Source organism: Leptonychotes weddellii, chromosome X (assembly GCF_054177405.1).
Source record: "Leptonychotes weddellii isolate Sample4059 chromosome X, ASM5417740v2, whole genome shotgun sequence".
NCBI lineage: Eukaryota > Metazoa > Chordata > Mammalia > Carnivora > Phocidae > Leptonychotes > Leptonychotes weddellii.
Window position 1 is genome coordinate 60,313,028 of NC_138385.1, and position 26,379 is coordinate 60,339,406.

At 38.0% G+C, this 26,379-nt stretch overlaps 1 protein-coding gene across 3 annotated transcripts in view; it reads left to right on the top strand.

The window, feature by feature from the left end:
- OPHN1 (oligophrenin 1) overlaps window positions 1-26,379 on the top strand; it is a 362,794-nt gene that overhangs the window by 159,010 nt on the left and 177,405 nt on the right. For all 3 annotated transcript variants that reach the window (XM_081808748.1, XM_081808749.1, XM_081808750.1), the window contains exons 3-4: window positions 3,623-3,684; window positions 9,539-9,610. In XM_081808748.1, coding sequence (XP_081664874.1) covers window positions 3,623-3,684; window positions 9,539-9,610 — 134 coding nt within the window. The remainder of the gene's footprint in view (window positions 1-3,622; window positions 3,685-9,538; window positions 9,611-26,379) is intronic.

Consider the following 26,379-nt stretch of genomic DNA (forward strand, 5'->3'; position numbering starts at 1 on the left):
TGTGATTAACACAACATAATTAAAAAAAAAAAGAACATCCAAATCAAAACTATAATGAGATATCACCTCACTCCTGTCAGAATGGCTAAAATAAAAAACACAAGAAGTAAGTGTTTATGAAGGTGTGGAGAAAGAGGAATCCTTTTGCATTGTTGGTGGGAATGCATATTGGTACAACCACTGTAGAAAACAGTATGGAAGTTCCCCAAAAAATTAAAAATAGAACTACCCTACAATCCAGTAATTGCACTACTGGATATCTACCCCTAAAATACAAAAACACTAATTCAAAGGGTTATATGCACTCCTGTGTTTATAGCAGCATTATTTACCATAGCCAAATTATGGAAGCAGCCCAAGTGTCCATTGATAAATGAATAGATAAAGAAGGTATGGTGTGTGTGTGTATTAATATTTTATATCTATCTATCTATCTATCTATCTATCTATCTATCTATCTATCTATCTATCTAGATATATATAATGGGATATTATTCAGTCATAAAAAGGAAATCTTGCCAATTGCAATGACGTGGGTATAGCTAGAGAGTATATTCCTAAATGAAATAAGTCTGAGAAAGACAAATACCACATGATCTTGCTCATATGTATGGAATTTAAGAAAGAAAACAAATGAGCAAAGGAAAAAAAAGAGTGACAAACCAAGAAACAGACTATTAATTATAGAGAACAAACTGATGGTTACCAGAGGGGGTAGTGTGGGGGGATTGGTGAAATAGGGCTTGGGATTAAAGAATACACCTATCATGATGAATATAAAGTAATATGAAATAATATGTTCAAAATGGTGGGGTAAAGAGATTAGTTTCAAAATAACTGCACTGCAGGACCTGAATGTTGGACTTCGGTAATCAAGACTACATAAAGGCCAGGCATCATCTCATTGTTACAGTTCAATCGTAAGTCAGGGCTATGGGAGCACCTTACTCAACAAAACAGATGTATTTTGGAAAGTTGGAAAGTTTGGAAAGTTTTACGAATCGAATATTTACATTTTAAATATGTTAGGAAAGTTTAGTAATTAAAGGTATCCTGAAATGAGTCTTTCATAATGTTAATGCAAACAAAACAAATATAAACTAATTATATTATGATTAACCACCAATAAAAATAATAGGTAAAGAAACACATTTGACAAAATTCAGTATTGTTCATGATAAAAACTCTCAACAAATTAGGTACAGAAGAAATGTACTTCAACGTAATTAAGGCAATATGTGATAGCCCACAGCTAAGATCGTACTCAGTGGTGAAAGTTCCAAAGCTTTCCTTCTAAAATCAAGAACAAGACAAATGTGCTCACTCACTACTGCTATTTAGTATTGTACTGGAATCCCTAGCCAGATTAATTAGGTAAGAAAAAGAAATAAAAGGCATCAGAATCAGAAAGAAAGTAGTAGAATCATCTGTTTGATTTTATATAGAGAAAATCCTAAAGACTTCATCAGAAAAATGTGGGGTAAGGGGTAAAAGAAATAGGTGAAGGGGATAAACAGTTAAAAAAAAAAACAAAAAGATTATCTGAAAAAGAAATAAAGAAAATGATTTTATTTACAAGAGCATCATAACCAAAATATTTAGGAATAAAATTAACCAAGATGGTCAAAGACTTATACTCTGAAAACTATAAGGCATTGATGAAAGAAATTGAAGATTACACAAATAAATGGAAAGATATAGTTCTCATGGATTGGAAGAATTAATATTGTTAAAATGTCCATACTACCCAAGGCAATCTACAAATTGAATGCAATCCCTATCAAAATACCATCAGCATCTTTCACAGACTAGAACAAATAATCTTAAAATTTGTATGAAATCACAAAAGACCTCGAATAGTCAAAGGAGTCTTGAGAAAGAAGAACAAAGCTAGAGGCATCATGCTCCCTGATTCCAAATTATACTACAAAGATGTAGTAATCAAAACAGTATGGTACTGGCATAAAAACAGATATATCGATCAGTGGAATAGAATAGCATGCCCAGAAATAAACCCAGGCTTATATTGTTAATTAATCTAAGATAAAGGAGGCAAGAATATACAGTGGGGATAAGACCGTCTGGACCTGGGGAAGCTAGACATTCACATGTAAAAGGATGATAGTAGATTCCAGTCTTACACTATTCACAAAAGTTAACTTGAAATGGATTAGACTTAAATGTAAGACCTGAAACCATAAAATTCCTAGAAGAAAACATAAAGAAAAAGCTTCTTGATAGGGTCTTGGCAATTTTTTTGCTATGACACCAAAGGACAAGCAACAACATAAAAAAAATCAACAAGAGGGACTATATCAAACTAAAATTCTTGTGCACAGCCAAAGAAACAGTCAACAAAATGAAAAGGCAACCTATGGAATGGGAGGGAATATTTGCAAATCATGTATCTGGTAAGGGATTAATAGCCAAAACATATAAACAACTCTGACAACTCAATAGCAAAGCAAACAAACAAAAACCCCCAAATAATCCAATTAAAAATGGGCAAATCTTGAATCAACATTTTTCCAAAGATGATATTAAAATAGCCAAGAGGTACATGAAACTTGCTTAACATCACTAACCATAAGGGAAATGCAATTAAAACCACAATGAGATATTCCCTCAGTTAGAATGGCTTTCATAAAAAAGACAAGATGACCAATGCTGACAAGGATGTGGAGAGAAAGGAACTTTTGTACACTGTTGGAAGGAATGTAAATTGGTGCCAGCTACTGTGGAAAATAGAATGGAGGTCCATCAAAAAATTAAAAATAGAATTACCTTATGATCCAGCAATTCCACATCTGGGAATTAATTATCCAAAGGAAATTAAACCACTATGTTGAAGAGATATCTGCACTCCTGTGTTCATTGCAGCATTATATATAATAGCCAAAACATGGAAACAACTTAAATGTCCATTGGTAGATGAATGGATAAAAAAGTTGTGGTATATATATGGTACACACACACATATACGCATATATACATACATACTGGGATACTATTCAGCCATAAAATATAAGGATATTCTGCCATTTGTAAGAACGTGAATGGATCTTTATGGTATTATGCTAAGTGAAATAAATCAAAGACATACTGTATGATCTCACTTATATGTGGAACCTAAAAAACAAAGTCCTAGAAAAAGTAATCGGATTTGTGGGGGTTGGGGTAATTGAATGAAGGTAATCAAAAGGTACAAACTCTCAGTTATAAGATAAATAAAAACTGAGGACATAATGTACAATATGATGACTGTAATTAGCATGGCTATGTGGTATATTTGGAAGTTGCCAAGAGAATAGATCCTGTCCTTAAACTCACATAGTGTTGTATGTCAATTATATCTCAGTAAAACTGAAGGGAAAAAATCTCTTGGGTGGTGGAATTGGAAAAAGAAAAAAGAAAAGAAAAGAAAGAAAGAAAGAAAACAAAAAAAAAGAAATATTCAACAAGCGCTGAACACATTCTCCTATTGGCCTTAGGTTTGATGCCTTCCTCTAGTGTGCAGGCTGGCTTGGAGCACCGGTCCCTAACTTATATCACTCAGATCTCTGCCCACTTCCCTATCAAGTACTCTGATTAATTTGGTTTATCTTTTATTCTGTCTTTCTAGCTGAATCCTTCAAGGAATTTGCTGAATTGCTCAACGAAGTAGAAAATGAGAGGATGATGATGGTAGGTCACTAACACTGGGCCTTGAACTGATATCTTGGGATTTTTCTGTCCTCGTTCATTAGATTGATACTCTGTTGTTTCAGTTTCTGTCTCATGGCTGTTTAGAACAGTAAAGATATTTAGGAAGTAGATCTGGTTATTCTATTTCAAGCTTTTACCCTGGGAGTTTCACATTAGGTAGAGAAATTAGTGTGGAAATTCCATTTCTATTCATATCAGCAAGAAGCGGTTTCAGAGGATATTAAACCGGGCTATTGAACATGTGGAAAGAAATTGTGGCCCTTGTTGTCCTTAAATTATTCATTTATTTATCTGTTTCTCTGCTTATAGAAATAAATAATATAGACTTTATATTTGACATATAATTGTTTTATTTAAATCTCTGTGAAGACTTCTCCTTATATTTAAAGTCTATTTCTTAAAATAATAGACTTATTTTTTAGAGCAGTTTTAGTTTTATGAAAACACTGAGTAGAAAGTACAGAGAGATTTCACATAACCCCTTTCTTCTGTTTTGATTACTGTAGCTTTGTAGTAAGACTTAATTTTAGGTATGAAATTTAGAATCAATTTGTCAGTACCCACAAAATAAATTGCTGGGATTTTGATCAGGATTATATTGAATCTATAGAACAAGTTGGGATAAACTGAAATCCTAAGAATATTGCCTTCCTATTCATGAACATGGATTATCTCTCCATTTATTAAACCCTTCTTTGATTTCTTTCATCAGAGTTTTGTAGTTTCCTTACACAGATCTTGTATTTCATTTTTTTTTTTTTTTTTTGGTGAACTCTATTTTAGCAGCTTAAAAAATAATCTTTTTGTGTGGTCCCTAGATCTGCTGCACCAATGTCTCCTAGGAAATTGTTAGAAATGCAGGTCCTCGGCCCCACCCCAGACCTATTTGGACTTAAATGTAGAAGTACCTAAGTTGGTCAATATTTATTTTTATTAGGGGTGTGAGGGTAATGTTGGAACTTCGTAGAGGGTGATGAGAGGTCTACCTTCCCTTTCTTGATAGGATGATTTCCTGTGGGCAGTTCAGTTTTGTTAAGTCTGTTTATTCAATAACCAGAGTTCTTTAATCTGTCATTACTCATCCTTTTCAACAGTGTGATACTGGCTTCTGAGAATACTGCTACCATTTCATCTAGGCTCCTAGAGAAGTAGGATTGAAGGCAGGACATGGACGTAGGGGAAGTAGAGACTTAGATTCTAATAATGGCAGTGCTACTAATTGTTGATTTCAAACAAATCATAGTATTTCGCTGTCTTTCTTTTTTCATATGTATAATGAGGAAAATAATCCCACCTCCCAAGGTTGTTGTAAGAACTCCACATGATATAATGAATATGAAAGTGTTCTATAAATAGCAAAAAAAAAAAAAACACTTACTAAGTGAGTGTTGTTTGTAGTTAACTTTTGTTACTCCCAAGATTCTGCTTATGGAAATTTGACTTGGGAATTTTCTTAGTTTAAGAGACTTGCTTCTAAAGATATTAAGGAGAGACCAATATGGGTAGTTTCTCTGGAGTCTGGTAGATGGCCCCCCTAGCTAATCTACACTCTACTAAATGTTTTCCTCTGCCTGAAGAATTTGTGGACAACTGCCAATGTTGATCTCAAAGGCATTCAACTTCATTTCATTCATATACCACTAGAAAGCTCAGCTGTACTTCTCTTCAGCCCTAGTTGTTTCTTTTTTTTCCCCTTGAGATCATGAGTGACTTTAATCAAGAAAGCATTTCTTTTTTCTATTATTGTGTTATGTTGATCACCATACATTACATCATTAGTTTTTGATGTAGTGTTCCGTGATTCATTGTTTGCGTATAACACCCAGTGCTCCATGCAGAACGTGCCCTCCTTAATACCCATCACCAGGCTAACCCATCCCCCCACCCCCTCCTCTCTAGAGCCCTCAGTTTGTTTTTCAGAGTCCATAGTCTCTCATGGTTCGTCTCCCACTCTGATTCCCCGCCTTCATTCTTCCGCTCCAATCACAGACCTGTAACTCTGTATCTAGTTGTTTCTTGATTTTATTTACCCAATTACAAAGCTCTAAAATATTAAAGTAGGACTCATCTTTTGAGACATTGTTTTTCTCATCCTTCTTGCTGGATTTTTTCCACAGGAGTGACTCATTTTCTTCTGTCTCTCATTATGTTGTGCCTCTTTGTCCCCACAACTCTTCAATCATGTATTGAGTGTTTGGCTCCCCATTTCCCATTTAATTTTAGGAATGCTGTGAAGGTTAGGCTCAATGAGGGCCTTTCACAACATGCCAGGAATTCATTGCTTCACTGCACCTCTCCCTTTTCCTAGAACTGTGGTAAAAGGACTTCTTACCCCACTATAGATAATCTGGGAGGTGTTAAACAGCTTCTTTTCCTTTCTATAAGAAGAGGCCAAAAGAAGCTTTAGAACAGGAAGTTCACAGCTCTAGCCTGTGATAATTGCAAATGTCTAGTCATTCTTGTAAATGAACTTAAATTGTGGAAGGAATTATGGAGGAAAGAATTGAAGAGGGGCATTCCAACTGTGATGTTCTTAACTAGTACCCTGTGGGATATTGTATTACCTCAGAAGTTGGCCTTGAAAATCTGGATAACAGACTTCCTGTATGATTAACGTTCGGCTTGCCTAGGTGCCTTTCTGACTCTGAAGGCCACCCTATTAGCAATGTGCAAGGTCTGTCTTTGAGGACTGCGAAGAATGACCTAAAGAGACCCATACTATTTCAAGCAGTATATCCTCAATGACTTCTTTTGGTAATTAGTTATCCATCAAAGATTCATGAAAAATCCTACACTGCTGGATTGAGTACCATCTCTAATCTGCTAAATTCCCTACCTAGTGTTAATTGGGATTCATATAATAGGAACCTGATTAGCTAAACTCACTAATGTGTTGTTCAGAGTGTCACTTATCATGCTGGGGGTTCTACCCTGGGATAGCAGGTAGGAGCTTTTCTGCTAGAGAGCTTATGAAATGGGTGTAGTGATCCGAAAGGGGAATAAAGATCATGTTTAATTAAAAGGGCTTTTTTGAGTAGTTGCTAGACTTCTAAGAGATTTGAGGACAAAACAAAATGAAAAAAAAAAAAAAAGAGTCAAGCTTCAGTGTGATCTTTTCCTACATCTCTAGCTCTGTGTTCTGGCAGAAAGTATTATAATAACCGATGAGTGTCAAAGAGAGGAAATGCTCAGAGTATTTATTTGTGTTGTAGGAGACTGGTAGCAGTATTATAATCAATGTGATCAAGTGAGAACTATGGCCTCCAATTTCAGTGAATCATGTACTAGTTTTCTTGACAGAGACAGGGCCAAACATACAAAAAGCAGTGGCCTAATGGACCCTGTGTAAGAAGTTGCTGGCACACTTGCTTATACAAGAAAATCCCCTTTGAAGCATAAAAACTGGCAACTGTGCTATCCTTGGGTTGCCTATGTATGCAAGGGCTCAGCTGAAAGTCCATATAGAAGTTTGACACATACTACTCTCCTTAAAAATGGCATGTTCACTTCATATTCAAAGGCAAACTTCTTCAGTGTGTCCCAGGTAACCACTTTTTTGTGTGTTACCTTTGTGAAAGTGGAAATAGTTTTTCTAATTATCTGTTGCTGCATAACAACCTATTCCAAAATGTAGTGGCTTAAACTAAAACCATTTAATTTTATCTCATTATGTTGTAGGTCAGGAATTCAGGTAGGCGTCAGCTGGGTAATTTTTCTGCTTCATGTGGTAGTATTCACCTGGGAGGTGGGTTGAGGTGGAGAGTCCAAAGCAGTCCAAAGCTTTGCTCACCTATCAAGCACCTCAGTGGAATGACTGGGAGGCTGGGCTCAGCTGGACTTTTGATCAGAAAGTGTGTATTTGGCCTCTCTAGGTTGGTAGTCTCAGGATAGTCCAGCTTCCTATAGGGTGGCTCAGGGCACCCCAGGGGGAGTGTTCCAAGAGAACCAGGTGGAAGTTGCTGGCCTTTTATGACCTAGTCTGAGAAGTCACATAGTGTCACTTCTGCTATACTCTATTAGTTCAAAGAAGTAATAAACCCACTCATATTAAAGGTAGAGGGGACAGAGACCTCACCTCTCAATGGGGAAAGTGTCACAAAATTTGTGGCCATGTTTTAAAACTTGCACAAAAGGAGAGAAGAAAAATGACTCTCTGTACTGGATCTAGGACACTAATGACATAATTTGTTTCCAGGTATGTACACAAAGTTGATTATCACATATCTCACAGTCCATAGAACTATAGAGTGTGTTGAGCAAGAGAGATGTGCTAATACTTTTTTTTAAATTTAAATTCTGTTAGCCAGCATAGAGTACATCATCAGTTTCTGATGTCATGTTCAGTGATTCATCAGTTGTATATAACACCCAGTGCTCATCCCATCATGTGCCCTCCTTAACTGAGCTAGTACTTTTAATAAAAGAATTCTTATTTTTGATCAAGGAGAATCACTGATGTCCTTATTTTTGGTACTAGGGCTTCTGGTAGAGCTTGATTGGATGAGAGTTTGCCCATTTAGTTGAACTCTGAATCATGCCTGGACACAAAACAGGAGACCCAAAGTGCCTGCAGGACACAGATTAAAAAATATGTACTAATGCCCCAACTGCCCATGCATTTTGCTGGTAGTTTAAAAACTGCTTCTTGGGACGCCTGGGTGGCTCAGTCATTAAGTGTCTGCTTTCGGCTCAGGTCATGATCCCAGGGTCCTGGGATCGAGCTCCGCATCAGGCTCCCTGCTCTGCGGGAAGCCTGCTTCTCCCTCTTCCACTCCCCCTGCTTGTGTTCCCTCTCTCGCTGTGTCTCTCTCTCTGTCAAATAAATAAATAAATAAAATCTTTAATAATTGCCTCTTAATCTGGAGAATACAGGACTGGTCAAAACTGGCTTTCTACTGTTTTTTCTACTTTTGTTATGAAGATATATCTTGTCTTACTTACACTTTATGTCTCATTTGACAAGGAAGGCAGTACCTCATTTCCCTGTCTTATATCAAAATTAGTGCACTGGATCCTAAAATCCAGCCCTTCAGATGTATTCTCTTAGGTCCTCCATTAATATACAGCTGATTCACACCACTGAAGAAAACAAACCCCCCTTGTTGCCTTGGACAGATGCAATCTTTCAGGAGGTTTATATGAACACAAAGCTTTGTATATCTCTGCCTGTCCACTGAGCAAGGGGTCCAGTTTGCAAATGGTGTTTTTATATCTCTAGAACCATATTAATGTCAATATTTTTCATTCTTGGACAGGCTGTTTTTATCAGCTTTGGAGCTGATACCTACATTTGTAGGTAATTTGAGGGCCTGATCCAGTGCTCTCTGTGATGCTGTAATATACTCGTAAGTTCTGAAGAAAATGTTCTGATTTTATGACACACCCTGGCAGGACCGGAAACACTTTATCCTGGGATTTATCCTGATGCTATTACTGCTAACTCATTTGCCTCCCATGAAATGGTTTGCACTTGGTGCAATTGGTATTTTCATACATTTTCCATTCTCTTTCTCTTTTCCACATATACTTCAGGCCCCCTGTATCTGTTTCTGGACATGACTATAGATATTTATTGATTAAAAACTCAGATCAGACTACCAGTAAGTTACAGAGAAATGCCCCTAATGTCCCTTCTCTCATTTCCTCTCAAAACATTTGATTTTAAGAGACCAGTATGGGAAAAAAAGACAGTGACAACAATGAAAAAAACCTGCAAATCAATTTACATTTTGCAAGTTGATGTATTACAGGGTAATGCCTTAGTAACAAGGAAACTTGAATCTGAACCTTTCTAATCTGAAAGTTGTTTTGTGTGTTCTTTCTTTTTTTCTAGGTACACAATGCTAGTGATTTGCTGATTAAACCCCTGGAAAATTTTCGGAAGGAGCAAATAGGCTTTACCAAGGTACATTTTCTCCAAATGTATAACATATTTTTTACAGCTGAGTAGTTTGGGCTACCACTCTTCACTCTTTAGGGGTGAGGAGGGTTCATATATATAAGAAAATTCATTCAAAAAAGTGAGAAAATCTGGAATTGGCTCCTGGCTATGTTTCCAACTAGCTGTGCAACTGTGGACAAGTCTCTTCTCTTTCTGGAGCTTCAGTTTCTCCATCTGGAAAATGAGCAGCTTGACAATAGGCATTATTTAAAGGGCACTTACTATGTGCTTGCTAAGCACTGGGCTACATGCTTTACCTTCATTCTCTAATCACAACAATTGTGTGAGGTTCTGGTATTTTCCACATTTTACAAATGAGGCAGCTGAGGTTTGGGCAAGATAAAAAAAACCTGACCAAAGTTATATAGTTAGGGACAGTAGCCAGCATTTAGACTTTAGGATTTCTTTTAGCTTCAAATCCCACATGCTTTCCATTAAGCCATACAATGTAGATATTTGCTGTCCAATATGGTATCCATAGCTATATAAATAAAATAAAATTAACAACTCAGTTTCTCAGTCATGCTAGTCACATTTCAAGTGCTTGGTACCTACATGTGGCTAGTAGCTCCTGTGTTGGATTGTACAGACCTAGAACATTTCCATCATTGTGGAAATTTCCACTGGACAGCATTGTACCAGATAATCTCAGATTATTTCCACCTTGATCACTCATGGATCTGGTTCCCCAGTGTCTCATAAAGAGGTATGAAAAATTGTTAAATTTATTCTTGTCAGCTGAGAATAGACCTATTTTTTGAACTCCAGTCTGTATGCAACATGTAACCTAGATGGTTTTCCAGAACTAAATGTAGCATCTTGACTAAGCATCTGGTCCTAAAAAGGATTGAGAACACACCATCTGGTTATTATCTGGAATATTGTGACAAGCAGTTTGGATTGAAGATGGCAAGTTGAGAGAGGAAAGAGGAAAGACGATATTAGTGGATGTGATGTCACTGCTGGATGTCATCAGTCAGCTTGACCTGGGTATTGTTTGAGTGATTGACATTCAGGCTAAATGAGTTAATCTGGATAGCCCAGCAATTCTGGATTCCACTTAATGTATCTGAAACCTCATTAACATAAGTACTTAATTGGGAAAATATATAATTGAAGGAGGGAAGAACCTTTAAAATATAAGTATGGTATGAAAATACTTAAGTGACATGACAGTTGTTACGTAACAATGAATCTTTATGAAGAAGGACAGATAATGTGAAAATCTTCACACAGTCTACTTTCACTCCTGGATGAGATTAGGAAAAAGGAAATTAAGAATATGCTGCAGTGGTTGACCTCATGTCATCTGAGGGAAAGGAAACAGATATCGATTATATATTTCCTATGTCCCCGGCCTGTGCTGAGGATTTTACATATGTTGTCTTCCTTAATTCTTACAGCAAACCTATGAAGTAGGATGTATAATATCCATTTTCTCAATGAAGAAACTGAGACTCAGAAAGCTTATATTCTTATATTCCTATCGGTCTTTTTTTTTTTCTACTTCTTTAACGTAGGGTCAACTTGCACACCTAAAAGGAGAGTGACCAACTCTCAGTGTGAGGGCTGTTTTCAAGAAACTATCTAGAATTATCCTGGTAGTAAGTAAAATTTAGGGTAATAGAAAGAGCAGTGAACTAAGGACTAGAAAATGCAGCTTTTGGTCTACCCCTGTGTGTTTTCAAATTATTGCCTATCAGTTCCAACACTTCTCAATACCTATTCTGTGAAAATGGACGGAATTCCATTAAGCATCTCTCCTTTACAATGATCAAGCTGTTAAGCTTTCTCAGGAGATGGTGCTGGAGGGATATTGCAGGAAGAAGGGGCTCTCCTGAAGTTTCCAACTGCTGCAAAGTGGGGGTCAGTAGAGAGGGAGTGAGCTATCTGGTGGGGGCTCTGACCCAGCCACACATCTAGAATACATGGCCCCTCAGTGCCTTTGAAGCCTCTGCCTGGCCTGGCAATAACTTATCTGCAGGTCTCTCAATTTAGGTCTCTCCCTGAAGGCCTCCCACTCATTCTGTCCCCCAGCTTCCCTCTGTAGGCCCCACACCTCTCCCACCTGCTGACTGAAGGTTTGTAACAGAGCTGCTGCTCCCAGCTTCCTCTGCCAGCCCCCATACAGCCTGCTTGCTCCTTAGGGGGTTCCTACTGAGGCAGGCTGGTCCTGCAAAGCTTATTGGTAACCTAAAAGGTTCCCATTCTCTATTCCTACTCCACTAGTTGCTGCTTGCTCCCCACCTGCACTCTGGAGAGTTGTCTCCTGCTTACCTAGTGACTCTAGAACACCAGGCCAAACCAATTTAAGCTAACTTCTCTGCTTAAATTACACCCTTTCCAGTGAGTTTGGAGCCCCTTCCAAATTTGCCCTTCCATGGGTACCTTCCCTCAGCCTCAGGGTACTGTAAAGAATTTCCTTATATATTATAGTTAGTTTTTTTTTTTTTTTTTAGTTTAATACGTTTGGAGTTTAATAAATCTATATAGTGGTTTTTATCTTTTGATTGGGCCCAGACTGATACACTCAGCACTGCTGCTAGTTGGCTCTGTGACTTAACTGGTAGTGGAATATGCTTTGCTAGGCCCTTACAAATATAGATGTATGTTCTCATTTGAACCTTGTAAAGTAGAACTTAATTGTCCTTTTTTTACTGATGAGGACACTAAGATTCAGTGAGGTGTCGTGTTTAAAGTCATTCAACCAGGGAGTGGCAGAGCTTGGAATTGAATTCATTTCTCTTGATTGTAAGTCTGGGGGGGAAAAAAAAAAGCCTTGAATCCCAGGTCACAGGTCCAGATGGAGCTGCTGCAGGTACATATCTTGGTAATACTCCATGGAAAAATTTAATGGTTAAAATGAAGGGTTCCTTGGGGCACCTGGCTGGCTCTGTTGGTAGAGCATGTGACCCTCGATCTTGAGGTCATGATTTCAAGCCCCATGTTGGACATAGAAATTACTTTAAAAAAAGGCGGGGGAGGAATTCCCTGTTACCCATCCACTAAGCACGGTCTGCTAAGAGGGACAATGCTAAGTTGATCTCTTCTGCTTTTAGAGGCAACATACACCACAACTGGATGTACTACTTCAATTTGCCAAGTAACCCAAAAGCTTTGAGCCTAGAGGAAAAACAAAACAAAAACCTTTGCAGCAGGGTCCAACTCAGTCTGCCTGCATGTTCTGAGAAATAACTCCAATTTTTTATGCTCCAATTCAAGGAGTCACCTTTTCTAATAAAGGCAAACTCACATGTCCAGTATTTCATAAAAAATGATGCAATTCTCCATGTAAATATGGTTAGCAGAAATTATACAAGTAGTATGAAAAGTAGGCCATTATTTTTCTCCACAAGGATCCCAAGGGGAAAAAAAAGTCTTTATGAAAGATAGCACTTCTCTCTTGGCCTCAGTTTTCTCATATGTACAACAAAAACAATGGACAAATAATTCTTAATCTAATCTGTGTGAGATTCTAAGGGTAATTAACTAAAAGTGCATCTATTCAGTAGTAGAAATTGGCTAGTCAGAATTTACTGTGCTGTAAATGTAAAATATGTGCTAGGTTTTGAAGATGGTGTGAAAAATGTAAAATATCATTAATATTTTATATTGATCACATGTTGAATGGTATTTTCGATATAGTGGGTAAAATAAGATAGATCATTGAAATTAAATTCACCTGTTTCTTTTTCCTTTTCTTAATATGATTGCTAGAAAGGTAAAAATTATAGCTATGGGTTGCATTAAATTTCTATTTGGTAACACCGAACTGAACAAAGTAATTACAGTTGAATTACTTGTTTAATAACTAGAGGTTTGTACTTCTTGATTCCCTTTATCCATTTTACCCATCCCCCCCACCCAGCTCCCCTCTGGCAGCAACCAGTTTGTTCTCTGTATTTAAGAGTTTCTTTTTGGGTTGGTTAGTTTGTTTCTTCGTTTGATCATTTGTTTTGTTTTTTAGATTGCACATGTAAGTGAAATCATATGGTATTTGTGTTTGTCTGACCTTATTTCACATAATACCCTCTATGTCCATCTATGTTGTCACAAATGGCAAGATCTCATTCTTTTTTATTGCTGAGTAATATATATCACATCTTATTTACCCATTCATCTATCAGTGGACACTGGGTTGCTTTCATATCTTGGTTATTATAAATAATGCTGTTGTAAATATAGGGCTGCATATATCTTCTTGAATTAGTGCTCTTTTTTCCTTTGGGTAAACACCCAGTAGTGGGATTACTGGATCATATGTTATTTCTATTTTTGATTTTTTGAGGAACCTCCATACTGTTTTCCACAGTGGCTGTACCAGCTTACATTCCCAGCAGCAATGCAAGAGGGTTCCCCTTTCTTTCTCTGCATCCTTGCCAACACCTATTGTTCCCTGTGTTGCTGATTTTAGCCTTCCTGACAGGTGTGAGGTGGTATCTCATCCTGGTTTTGATTTGCATTTCCCTGATGATGAGTGATGTTAAGCATCTTTTCTGATTACTATTGGCCAACTAGATGTCTTCTTTGGAAAAATGTCTGTTCAGGTCCTCTGTCCATTTTTTAACTGGATATTTGCTTGTTGATATTGAGTTGTACATGTTCTGTATATATTTTGAATACTAACTCCTTATCAGATATACCATTTGCAAATATCTTCTCTCATTCAGTAGGTTGTCTTTCATTTTGTTGATAGTTTCCTTTGTTGTGCAGTTTTTTATTTTCGTGTAGTCCCAATATTTTATTTTATTTTATTTTTTAGTGTTCAATAATTTATCAGTTGTGCATAACACCCAGTGCTCATCACAACACGTGCCCTCCTTAATGCTCATCACCCAATTACCCCATCCCCCCACCCACCTCCCCTCCAGCAATCCTCAGTTTGTTTCCCAGAGTTAAGAGACTTTCATGGTTTGTCTCCCTCTCTGATGACTTCCCATTCAGTTTTCCTGCCCTTCCCCTATGATCCTCTGCACTGTGTCTTACATTCCAAATATGAGTGAAACCATATCATAATTGTCTTTCTCTTATTGACTTACCTTGCTCAGCATAATACCCTCCAGTTCATCCACATTGATGTAAATTCTGATGGCTGAGTAATATTCCATTGTGTGTGTGTATATATATACACACACCACATCTTCTTTTTCTTTTTTTCTTAAGTTCAATTAGCCAACATATAGTACATCATTAGTTTTTGATGTAGTGTTCAATGATTCATTAGTTGTATATAACACCCAGTGCTCATCGGATCACGTGCCCTCCTTAATGTCCATCACCCAGTTACCCATTGCCCCACCCCCCTTCCCTTCTGCAACCCTGAATTTATTTCCCAGAGTCCAGAGTTTCTCATGGTTCGTCTCCCTCTCTGATTTCTTCCCATTCAGGTTTCTCTCCCTTCCCCTATGGTCCTCTGTGCTATTCCTTATATTCCACATATGAGTGAAACCATATAATAATTGTCTTTCTCTGCTTGGCTTATTTCACTTAGCATAATACCCTCCAGTTCCATCCATGTTGATGCAAATGGTAGGTATTCATCCTTTCTGATGGCTGAGTAATATTCCATTGTATATATGAACCATATCTTTATCCATTCATCTGTCGATGGACATCTTGGCTCTTTCCACAATTTGGCTATTGTGGAAAGCCATTGGACATTGCTGCTATGAACATTGGGGTGCAGATGCCCCCTCAGATCACTACATTTGTATCTTTGGGGTAAATACCTAGTAGTGTAATTCCTAGGTCATAGGGTAGCTCTATTTTTAACTTCTTTTTTTTTTTTCAAAGATTTTATTTTTTATTTATTTGACAGAGAGAGACACAGCAAGAGAGGGAACACAAGCAGGGGGAGTGGGAGAGGGAGAAGCAGGCCTCCCCACTGAGCAGGGAGCCTGATGCGGGACTCGATCCCAGGACCCCAGGATCATGACCTGAGCCGAAGGCAGACACTTAACTGACTGAGCCACCCAGGCGTCCCTCTATTTTTAACTTGTTGAGGAACCTCCATACTGTTTTCCAGAGTGGCTATACCAGCTTCCCTTCCCACCAACAGTATAAGAGGGTTCCCTTTTCTCCACATCCTCGTCAACATTTGTTGTTTCCTGTCTTGTTAATTTTAGCCATTCTGACTGGTGTGAGGTGGTATCTCATTGTGGTTTTGATTTGTATTTCCCTGATGCCAAGTAATGTGGAACATTTTTCATGTGTCTATTGGCCATTTGTATGTCTTCTTTGGAAAAATGTCTGTTCATGTTTTCTGCCCATTTCTTCACTGGATTATTTGGTTTTTTGGGTGTTGAGTTTGATACGTTCTTTACAGATCTTGGATACTAGCCCTTTATCTGATATGTCATTTGCAAATATCTTCTCTCATTCCATAGGTTGCCTTTTAGTTTTGTTGACTGTTTCTTTTGCTGTGCAGAAGCTTTTTATCTTGATGAAGTCCCAGTAGTTCATTTTTGCTTTTGTTTCCCCACACAGAGAGCAGTCACCTGGTCCTGCATGTACCCGCGATGCCCCTCCTGGGGGAAGGCGGAGGGTTGCTGGGTCTCTGCCTCTTTCAGGGCCCTGCATGGAGAGTGGTTGCCCGATAGTGCCGCACTTTGGGGTTTATGGTGAATGGAGCTGAGAGTCCCCTCTTGGGCTTGCTGACTGCAACCAGTTTCCGTGCTTCAATGCTTGGGAACTCTGCCGGCTCAGGTACCCCTGTTCTTTCTGTGACTCCCGGGTTCCTGAGACCACACTCACAGTGTCCCGGCTAGCATTCCTCCCTGTTTCTCCACTTGAGCACCTTTCAGGAAGGGACGTCTCTCACTGGAGCAGACTTGTAAAGGTTCGGATTTTGTGCTCCTGGTCTATATCACTTTCCAGTAGCTGGCTTACAGAGGCTCCCTCCCCCCACCATTTATCTTCCGATATATCCCCTCAGATTCACTTCTCTGCACCCCTTACCTTGCAAAAAGTGGTCACTTTTCTGTTTGTAGAATTCCAGCAATTCTTTTCTTACATTTCAGGCTGAATTCATGGGTGTTCAGAATGGTTTGATAGTTATCTAGCTAAATTCTAGGGACCAGATGAAAGGAGTTCCCCTACTCTTCCACCATCTTGCCTCCCTCCCCCAGTAGTTTAATTTTGCTTTTGTTTTCCTTGCCCAAGGTGACATATCTAGGAAAATGTTGGCTGATGTCAAAGAGGTTACTGCCTATATTGTCTTCTAGGATACTTTTGATTTCAGGTCTCACATTTAGGTCCAAGTATTTACTTTTGGTAGAAAGCTTCTGCCATTTCATGGGTTCTCTGGATTCAGAATCAACAGGAAGGCAGCATGTGATGAAAATTCATATACACGTAGATATAGAATTAATTAAATTAGTTAACATATATATATAACATACATAAAATTATTCGAATAGCACCTGGCATGTATACATGTTAGTGTTGTTGTTATCATCATCCTCATCATTATCATTGTTATTGGCAGTAAAACAGGGAGAATAGAACACTTTCCATGAAATTGTCCAATTGGTGATAGTCTTACTCTGATTAAAAATTCACAAGGAGAAAAGTTAATGAGTGAGACAGGAAGAGAAATACAGTGGCAATGAATGTTTCCCACGTGACTACTGGTACCTGGAGAGGTTTCATGTCACTGGATCTCCAGATTCGTGTCTCTGGCTCTGCAGGGTGTTTGAGAAGTCTTTTTGTCATAGGAAGTTAAAAAAAGGGGAGGGGCAAATAATTGAGAGTGCTGGGAACTAAGAGGGGACATATTTGGAATAAACTTATCTTGTTGTTCAAAGAGGATTAGCCTCTTCAAATGATGCTGATGATAGTACCTCTTGAAATAATGAATGTCTTATGTGAAATCTGTGGAAAGTGTTGGAGCATGCATGGTAGGGATTGATGTGTAATATTCAAATGATACTCTTCTCCTGTGACTCCTGTAATAGATTTTGAGCTATTGGTTAGGGAATTTGCTGGGTAATGCAAGTTACAATGTTTGCAGAGTCCATTTGCAGACCAATGAACTCTGTTGTCAGTTCAACTTGGCTGACTCAGTCCCAGTCGACAGGCTCTTTCAATAATCAGAATCTCAAAAGGCCATTTTGTAACAGATATTTCACAAAGACAGCAGTTTCTCTATCTGATCAGCCATTCTGTGATGTCTTGGACACTAGCTTTTTTATACAATAGCTTCTAAATACCTCAGATGGTTGGGTTCCCAAGCATAGAATCATGGGCCAGATGATTTCACAGGTATCCTCTCCATAAGAGGATTTTTTTTCCCAGGGGAAACTGTGCTGGTAGGGCTCCTAACTCCCTACTTTAGCCGGAGCAGTTTCTCTTGGATCTGTTTTATATACTGAACTTTTGGGGTAATATTTGTTTTAGAATCGGACTCTATTGGCTAAAAAGTTTGCAAACCACCTCTTTATGCTAAAACTCTATTGGTCTCTCTTTTCCAATTAAATAGGATATGTCTTCTAATCTCTGTATGGTAGTTGGGATACTTATGCAATTAGATGGATGTTTGTTTTCTTCAAATTTTAGTGTGTAATCTGCAATGTAATCAGACTAATCCCATTTTACAACCCTTGAATTTTGAGAAAAAAAAGTGTTTATTTTTTCCACTGTAAAAATTGAACTTATATACAACACACACTTGCACAATAATTTAAAATAAAATAATACAATAAGATCTGTGAAAAAACTCAACAGTCTTCATTTTTTCCCCACTCCTCAAAGTCATATATTTTTAACCATTCATATTCTTTTGGTAGTTACTTTCATATTTTAAAAAAATGCTTTTATTGCTACTGCATTATCCACTTGAGAAATTATTTATTTTGTCTTGCTGTGAATAGAGGAAGTCATTGCTCAACACCTCTCTCTTTCCCTCCCCTTCTGTTGCTGGGTGGACTGGGGAGATCCCCAGACCCTGACGCCCCCTCCCAGCCTATCTCTGGTTTGTTGCCAGAGGCTCTTTGTTTCATTGCAAGAAAGAATTCAAGGATGGATCAGACACAGTGGTTGAGTGGTACAAGTGGACGAGTTTATTAAAGTGAGAGTACACTCTTGAGATCTGAGAGCTGGTGAGCTCAAGTGAGAGTTGTGCCTAGCGTTTTGGGGTCTCTATCTTTTATTAACAGTTATTTACTAAGGGGTAGAATATTTGTTATTTGTGGAGGGGATTTCTTGGGGAGCAGGGTTTCATGCCTTTTCTCCCTTACTTGGTCAGGCTCTCTGGCCTTCTTTGTCTAGGGCCTGTCTGGTGTGATCCGGCTTCCTTTGGCTTTGATTTTGGAATACTGCCAAGACAGGTTTCTAACTTTCTTGATAATGGGCCGTGACTCCCACTTTACTGGCCTCCAGACATCCTGTTAAAGCCTAACTGTCTGTTCTAACACTTCTAAGTTCTGATAACTATAACATCCTTTTACTTACCTCTGTTACTTTAAATAATATACTTAATCCCTCTTTCTTACTCCGTTACTCACTTTTGACTGTGGCTCTGTAAGATGAAGATATTAACACTTCTGTTTTCCTTTACTACCTTTAAACCCTTGACTCCTATCAGCCACACCTTCACTTTTCACTGGTAGGGTTGATCACATTACTATTGGTTGATCAAACTACTATTCTAGTCTGGAACCTTAATTAAATCTTGTTGGTGGTTATTATTAAGCTCATTTTATAGTGACAAATGCAAGTGACAAATTCAGGATTTGAACTCAAGTTTCTTGGCTCTGAGTCCATGAATTTTCACATTTCTTTTTTTTTTTTTTTTAAAGATTTTATTTATTTATTTGACAGAGGGAGACACAGCGAGAGAGGGAACACAAGCAGGGGGAGTGGGAAAGGGAGAAGTAGGCTTCCCATGGAGTGGGGAGCCAGATGCGGGGCTCGATCCCAGGATCATGACCTGAGCCAAAGGCAGACGCTTAACGACTGAGCCACCCAGGCTCCCCAATTTTCACATTTCTTATACTGGATTAATATGAGTATTAATTTCTGGTGGCTAGGATAGATCAAGGATGATCCCCTTCTTTACCCTTTTCTCCTAATTTCTTGTCTACTTGGCTTAGAGATTTTTTGTCTACCTACTCTAGACTCCTATTTAGTTAACTCGTTCTATTCCTCTCACCTCTCAAAAGTCCCGGCACATGCAAATCTTGTGAGTAATTTCCCATGTGTATATTTTAGCTATCACTTGATTAGCAGAACCCTTCCCACCCCTATTCCCCTTCTCACCACCATTCAACCCCCCCAAACCCCCTGCACCAAGGTCAAGGAAGGACAAACCAAACTCAGTCCAGTTCTGTTCATAATGGTTCTTTCATCCTGCAGTGTAGAATGCTGGGCTGTCCATTGGAGATGGCAGAATAAAGACTTAGTCATCCACCATAGACACATGACAGAGAAAGTATTTGTACCCTTTGATTCATATTTTTTGGGGCTTGTCAGAATTGCCCACAGTATTATGTTTTCAGTTCTTTTTCAAGGATGCTCTTGCCAAAGAACAGTCACTGAATTGAGCCTTTGTGTATTCTCTGGTGAGAATAAGGGCCAAATGGCCTAAGACATCTGAATCTGCATTTAACCCACTTTCTGAAGAGTTGGAGCGTGTGTGGAAGCTATGATATAGTGTGTTCTCACCCAACAGATGTCAGGCAAGTAGGCATTGACAGTAATGTATGGGTTTGCCAGTCTTACTGTTACTTCTTCTCCATGAACAGAGATCATAGAAAGAACTTTAGGAAAAGGGCTTGTTCTGGAGTTAGATAATGTTGAAAAAAATAAAGAAGATGGAACAAATGAACCCTGATAGAGTAGGTGAGGCTAAGGGTATTAGTCTGCTCTGGATTCCAAATGTGAGTGCATACCCTGGGACAGAGAGGAAGGAAGCAGGAGCAAATAACCATGAAAAGCTACAATTTGAATTTCAGATCACCTCATCCCTTGTTTGAGTCTTAGTGGCCCATAATGTATTAGCTAGAAGAGTCAAGTACTTAACATGCTCAAGAGCTAAGCTGTGTGACAGTAATCCATAAGTGATTTTCAAGCCAACATCAAATACTTTACATGCTTTAAAATAATAATTACCACATAGTAGGTGCTTGTTGTTTGTTATCTCAATTAAGCATTATTTTCCACTTCCTACAGATGAGGAAGTCAAGACCCATAATGGTCAAATAACTTGTCCACGGACGGAAAGTTATTAACAGAAGCAAGCTTCAACCAGATATTTGTTAACTCCAGAAATTGTACTCTTTCCATTTCATGTACTCTGAAACCAGCTTTGTGGGGTTGTTATGAAAAAATTTATAGAGATAGATTAATAATGCATACTGACAATTTAATGGGTAAATACATTGTGACAAAATCACACTATTTTACAGTAATAAGAATGAATGAACTAGACCTGTTGTATACAACAACATGGATGAATCTGACAAATATAAGGTCAAGGGGAAAAAAGCTAGTCACAAAAGATTGCCTACTATATGTACATATTTGTATAAAGTTCAAAAACAGGCAAAAATAAATTACGGTGTTAGAAGCCAGGATACTGGTTACCCAAGAGTGGGGGTATAAGTGAGAAAGTCAGGTGTATTCCGTTTGTGAATATTTATTGAGAATAGTGCAGAGTATTTTTCAGATTATATGTTACATTTTTTTACTAAGTTTTAAATTTTAATTCCAGTATAGTTAACATACAGTGTTGTATTAATTTCAGGTGTACAATATAGTGACTCAAAAATTCTATCACAAGTGCACTCCTTAATTCCCATCACTATTTAATACATCACCCCCTCCCCTTTGGTAACCATTAGTTTGTTCTCTATAATTAAGTGTATGTTTCTTGCTTTCTCGCTCTTTTTCCATTTGCTTGTTTGTTTTGTTTCCTAAATTCCACATGTGAGTGAATGAAATCATATGATATTTGTCTTTCCTGACTGACTTATTTCACTTAACATTATACTCTCTAGCTCCATCCATGTTTTTACAAATGTCAAGATTTCATTCCTCTTTATGGCTGAATAATATTCCTGTTTGTGTGTGTATGTGTGTGTACACACCACACCTTCTTTGTCCATTCATCAGTTGATGGACATTTGGGCTCCTTCCATAATTTGGCTGTTGTAGATAATGCTGCTATCAACATTACGGGGCATATATCCCTTTGAATTAGTTTTTCTGTATTCTTTGGGTAAATACCTAGTAGTGCAATTGCTGGATCATAGGGTAGTTCTATTTTTAACTTTTTGAGGAACCTCCATACTGTTTTTCCAGAGTGGCTGTGCCACTTTGCATTTCCACTAACAGTGCAAGATGGTTCCCTTTTCTTTCTCTGCATCCATGCCAATACCTGTTGTTTCTGGTGTTGTTGATTTTAACCATTCTGACAGGTGTGAGATGATATCTCATTGTAGTTTTTTTTTTTTTTTTAAGATTTTATTTATTTATTTAACACAGAGAGACACAGCGACAGAGGGAACACAAGCAGGGGAAATGGGAGAGGGAGAATCAGGCTTCTTGTGGAGCAGGGAGCCCGATGTGGGGCTCGATCCCAGGACCCTGGGATCATGACCTGAGCCAAAGGCAGACACTTAACGACTGAGCCACCCAGGCACCCTTCATTGTAGTTTTGATTTGCATTTCCCTGATAATGAGAGATGTTGAAAATCTTTTCATGTGTCTGTTGGACATTATGAAGTCTTATCTGGAGAAAAGTTTATTCATGTTTTCTGCCTAATTTTTAAATTGGATTATTTGGTTTTTGGATGTTGAGTTGTGTGAGTTCTTTATTTATTTTGGATACTAACCCTTTATTGGATATGTCATTTGCAAATATCTTCTCCCATTCAGTACATTGCCTTTTAGTTTTGTTGACTGTTTCTTTCACTGTGCAGAACCTTTTTATTTTGATGTAATCTCAATAGTTTATTTTAGCTTTTATTTCCCTTGCCTCAGGAGACATAACTAGATAAATGTTGATATGGCTGATGTCAGAGAAATTACTGCCTGTGCTCTCTAGGACTTTTATGGTTTTAGGTCTCATATTTAGGTCTTTCATCCATCTTGAGTTTATTTTTGTATATGATGAAAGAAAGTGGTCCAGTTTCATTCTTTTGCATGTTGCTGTTCAGTTTTCCCAGCCCCAATTGTTGAAGAGACTGCATTTTGCCCATTGCATATCCATTCCTCTTTTGTCAAAGATTAATTAACCATATTATTGTGGGTATATTCCTGTGTTTTCTATTCTGTTACATTGATCTATGAGTCTATTTTTATGCCAGTACCATACTGTTTTGATTGCTACAGCTCTGTAACATAACTTGAAGTCTGGAATTGTAAAAATTCCATTTTTGTTTTTCTTTTCTTTTTTTTTTAAATTTATGTTTTTTTAGTCACCATACAGGTCATCATTAGTTTTTGATATAGTGTTCCATGATTCATTGTTTACATATGACACCCAGTGCTCCATGCACTACATGCCCTCCTTAATACCCATCACCGGGCTAACCCATCCTTCTACCCACCTCCCCTCTAAAACCCTCAGATAGTTTCTCAGAGTCCTTAGAGTCTCAGAGTCCATAGTCCATAGTCCCCCTCTGATTTTCCTCCCTTCATTTTTCCCTTTCTTCTTCTAATGTCCTCTATGCTTTTCCTTATGTTTCACAAGTAAGTGAAACCATATGAAAATTGACTTTCTCTACTTGACTTACTTCACGTAGCATAATCTCCTCCAGTTCCGTCCATGTTGATGCATATGGTAGGTATTCATCCTTTCTGATGGCTGAGTCATATTCCATTGTATATATGGGCCACATCTTCTTTATCCATTCATCTGTTGAAGGGTATCTAGGCTCTTTCCACGGTTTGGCTATTGTGGACATTACTGCTATGAACATTAGGGTGCACGTGGCCCTTCTTTTCACTACATCTGTATCTTTGGGGTAAATACCCAGTAGTGCAATTGCTGGGACATAGGGTAGCTCTATGAAAAGCCCACAGCAAATATCATTCTCAGTGGGCAAAAGCTGTGAGCCTTTCCGTTAAGATCAGGAACACAATGAGGATGCCCACTCTAGCGACTGTTGTTCAACATAGTACTAGAAGTCCTAGCAACAGCAATCAGACAACAAAAAGAAATAAAAGGTATTCAGATTGGCAAAGAAGAAGTCAAACTCTCTCTCATCGCAGATGACATGATACTTTATGTGGAAAACCCAAAATACTCCACCCCTAAATTCCTAGAACTCATAGAGCAATTCAGTAATGTGGCAGGATACAAAATCAAAGCACAGAAATCAGTTGCTTTCCTATACACTAACAATGTAACTGTAGAAAGAGAAATTAGGGAATCAATTCCATTTACAATAGCACCAAAAACCATAAGATACCTTGGAATAAACCTAACCAAAGAGGTGAAGGATCTATACTGTAGAAACTACAGAACACTTATGAAAGAAATTGAAGAAGACACAAAAGGATGGAAAAACATTCTATGCTCATGGATCACAAGAATAAACATTGTTAAAATGTCTATGCTGCCCAGAGCAATCTATACTTTTAATGCCATCCCGATCAAAATACCAATGGCATTTTTCAAAGTGCTGAACAAACAAACCTAAAATTTATATGGAACCAGAAAAGACCCTAAATCGTCAAGGAAATGTTGAAAAAGAAAAACAAAGCTGGGGCATCATTTTGCCCAATTTCAAGCTATATTACAAAGCAGTGATCACCAAGACAGCATGGTATTCGCACAAAAACAGACACATAGATCAATGGAACAGAATAGAGAGCCCAGATATGGACCCTCAACTCTATGGTCAACTAATCTTTGACAAAGCAGGAAAAAATATGCAATGGAAAAAAGACAGTCTCTTCAATAAATGGTGCTGGGAAAATTGGACAGCTATATACAGAAGAATGAAACTTGACCATTTGCTTACACCATACACAAAGATGAACTCAAAATGGATGAAAGACCTCAATGTGAGACACGAATCCATGGAAGTCCTAGAGGAGAACATAGGCAATAACCTCTTCGACGTTGGCTACAGCAACTTCTTTCAAGACACGTCTCCAAAGGCAAAGGAAACAAAAGCAAAAATGAACTTTTGGGACTTCATCAATATAAAAAGCTTCTTCACAGCAAAGGAAACGGTCAACAACAGAAACAGATAACCCACGGAATGGGAGAAGATATTTGCAAATGACACTACAGACCAAGGGCTGATATCCAAGATCTATAAAGAACTTCTCAAACTCAACACCCAAAAACCAAATAATCAAGTCAAAAAACGGGCAGAAGACATGAACAGACACTTCTCCAAAGAAGACATACAAATGGCTAACAGACACATGAAAAAATGTTCATCATCATTAGCCATCAGGGAAATTCAAATCAAAACCACATTGAGATACCACCTTAGACAAGTTGGAATGGCAAAAATTAACAAGGCAAGAAGTAACAACTGTTGGAGAGGTTGTGGAGAAAGGAGAACCCTCTTAACACTGTTGGTGGGAATGGAAGGTGGTACAGCCACTTTGGAAAACAGTGTGGAGGTTCCTCAAAACATTAAAAATAGAGCTACCCTATGGTTCAGTATTTTTGTTTTTCTTTTTCAAGGTTGTTTTCACTGTTTTGGGTCTTTTGTGGTTCCATACAAATTTTAGGATTGTTTTCTCTACTTTTGTGAAAAATGCTGTTGGTATTTTTTTTTATAAGATTTATTTATTTATTTGAGAGAGAGAGAGCACACAAGTGGGGGGAGGGGCAGAGGGAGAGATAAAGAAGCAGACTCCCCACTGAGCATTGAGACCCAACGCAGGGCTCCATCTCATAACTGTGAGGTCATGACCTGAACTGAAACCAAGAGTCGGGACGCTTAACCACCTGAGCCACCCAGGCACCCCATGTTGACATTTTGATAGCATTACATTAAATTTGTAGATTGTTTTGGCTAGTATAGACATTTTAACAATATTCTTTTAACCTCTGAACAGAGAATGACTTTACATTTCTTTGTGTTGTCTTCAATTTCATTCATCAGTGGTTTAGAGTTTTCAGAGTATAGGTTTTTTCACCTCTTTTGTTAAGTTTATTTCTATATATTTTACTGTTTTTGGTGCAGTTGTAAATGGGATACTTTTCTTAATTTCTCTTTCTGCTGCTTTATTATTAGTGTCTAGGAGTGCAACAGATTTCTGCACATTGATTTTGTATCCTGAAACTTTACTGAATTCATTTATTTTAGTAGTTTTTTGGTGTAATCTTCAGGGTTTTCTATATATAGTATATCATCAGCAAATAGTGACATTTTTACTTCTTCCTTACCAATTTGAAGGCCTTTTATTGCTTTTTATTGTCTAAGTGCTGTGGCTAGGACTTCCAGTATTATGTTGAATAGAAGTGATGAGAGTGGACATCCTTGTTTTGTTCTGTTCTTTATCTTAGGGGAAAAGCTCTAAGGTTTTCCCAATTGAGTATGATGTTCACTCTGGGGTTTTCTTTTTTTGTTTGTTTGTTTGTTTGTTTGTTTTTTAATTTTTTATTCTTATGTTAATCCCCATACATTACATCATTAGTTTTAGATGAAGTGTTCCATGATTCATTGTCTGTGCATAACACCCAGTGCTCCATGCAGAACGTGCCCTCCTCAATACCCACCACCAGGCTAACCCATCCTCCCACCCCCCTCCCCTCTAGAACC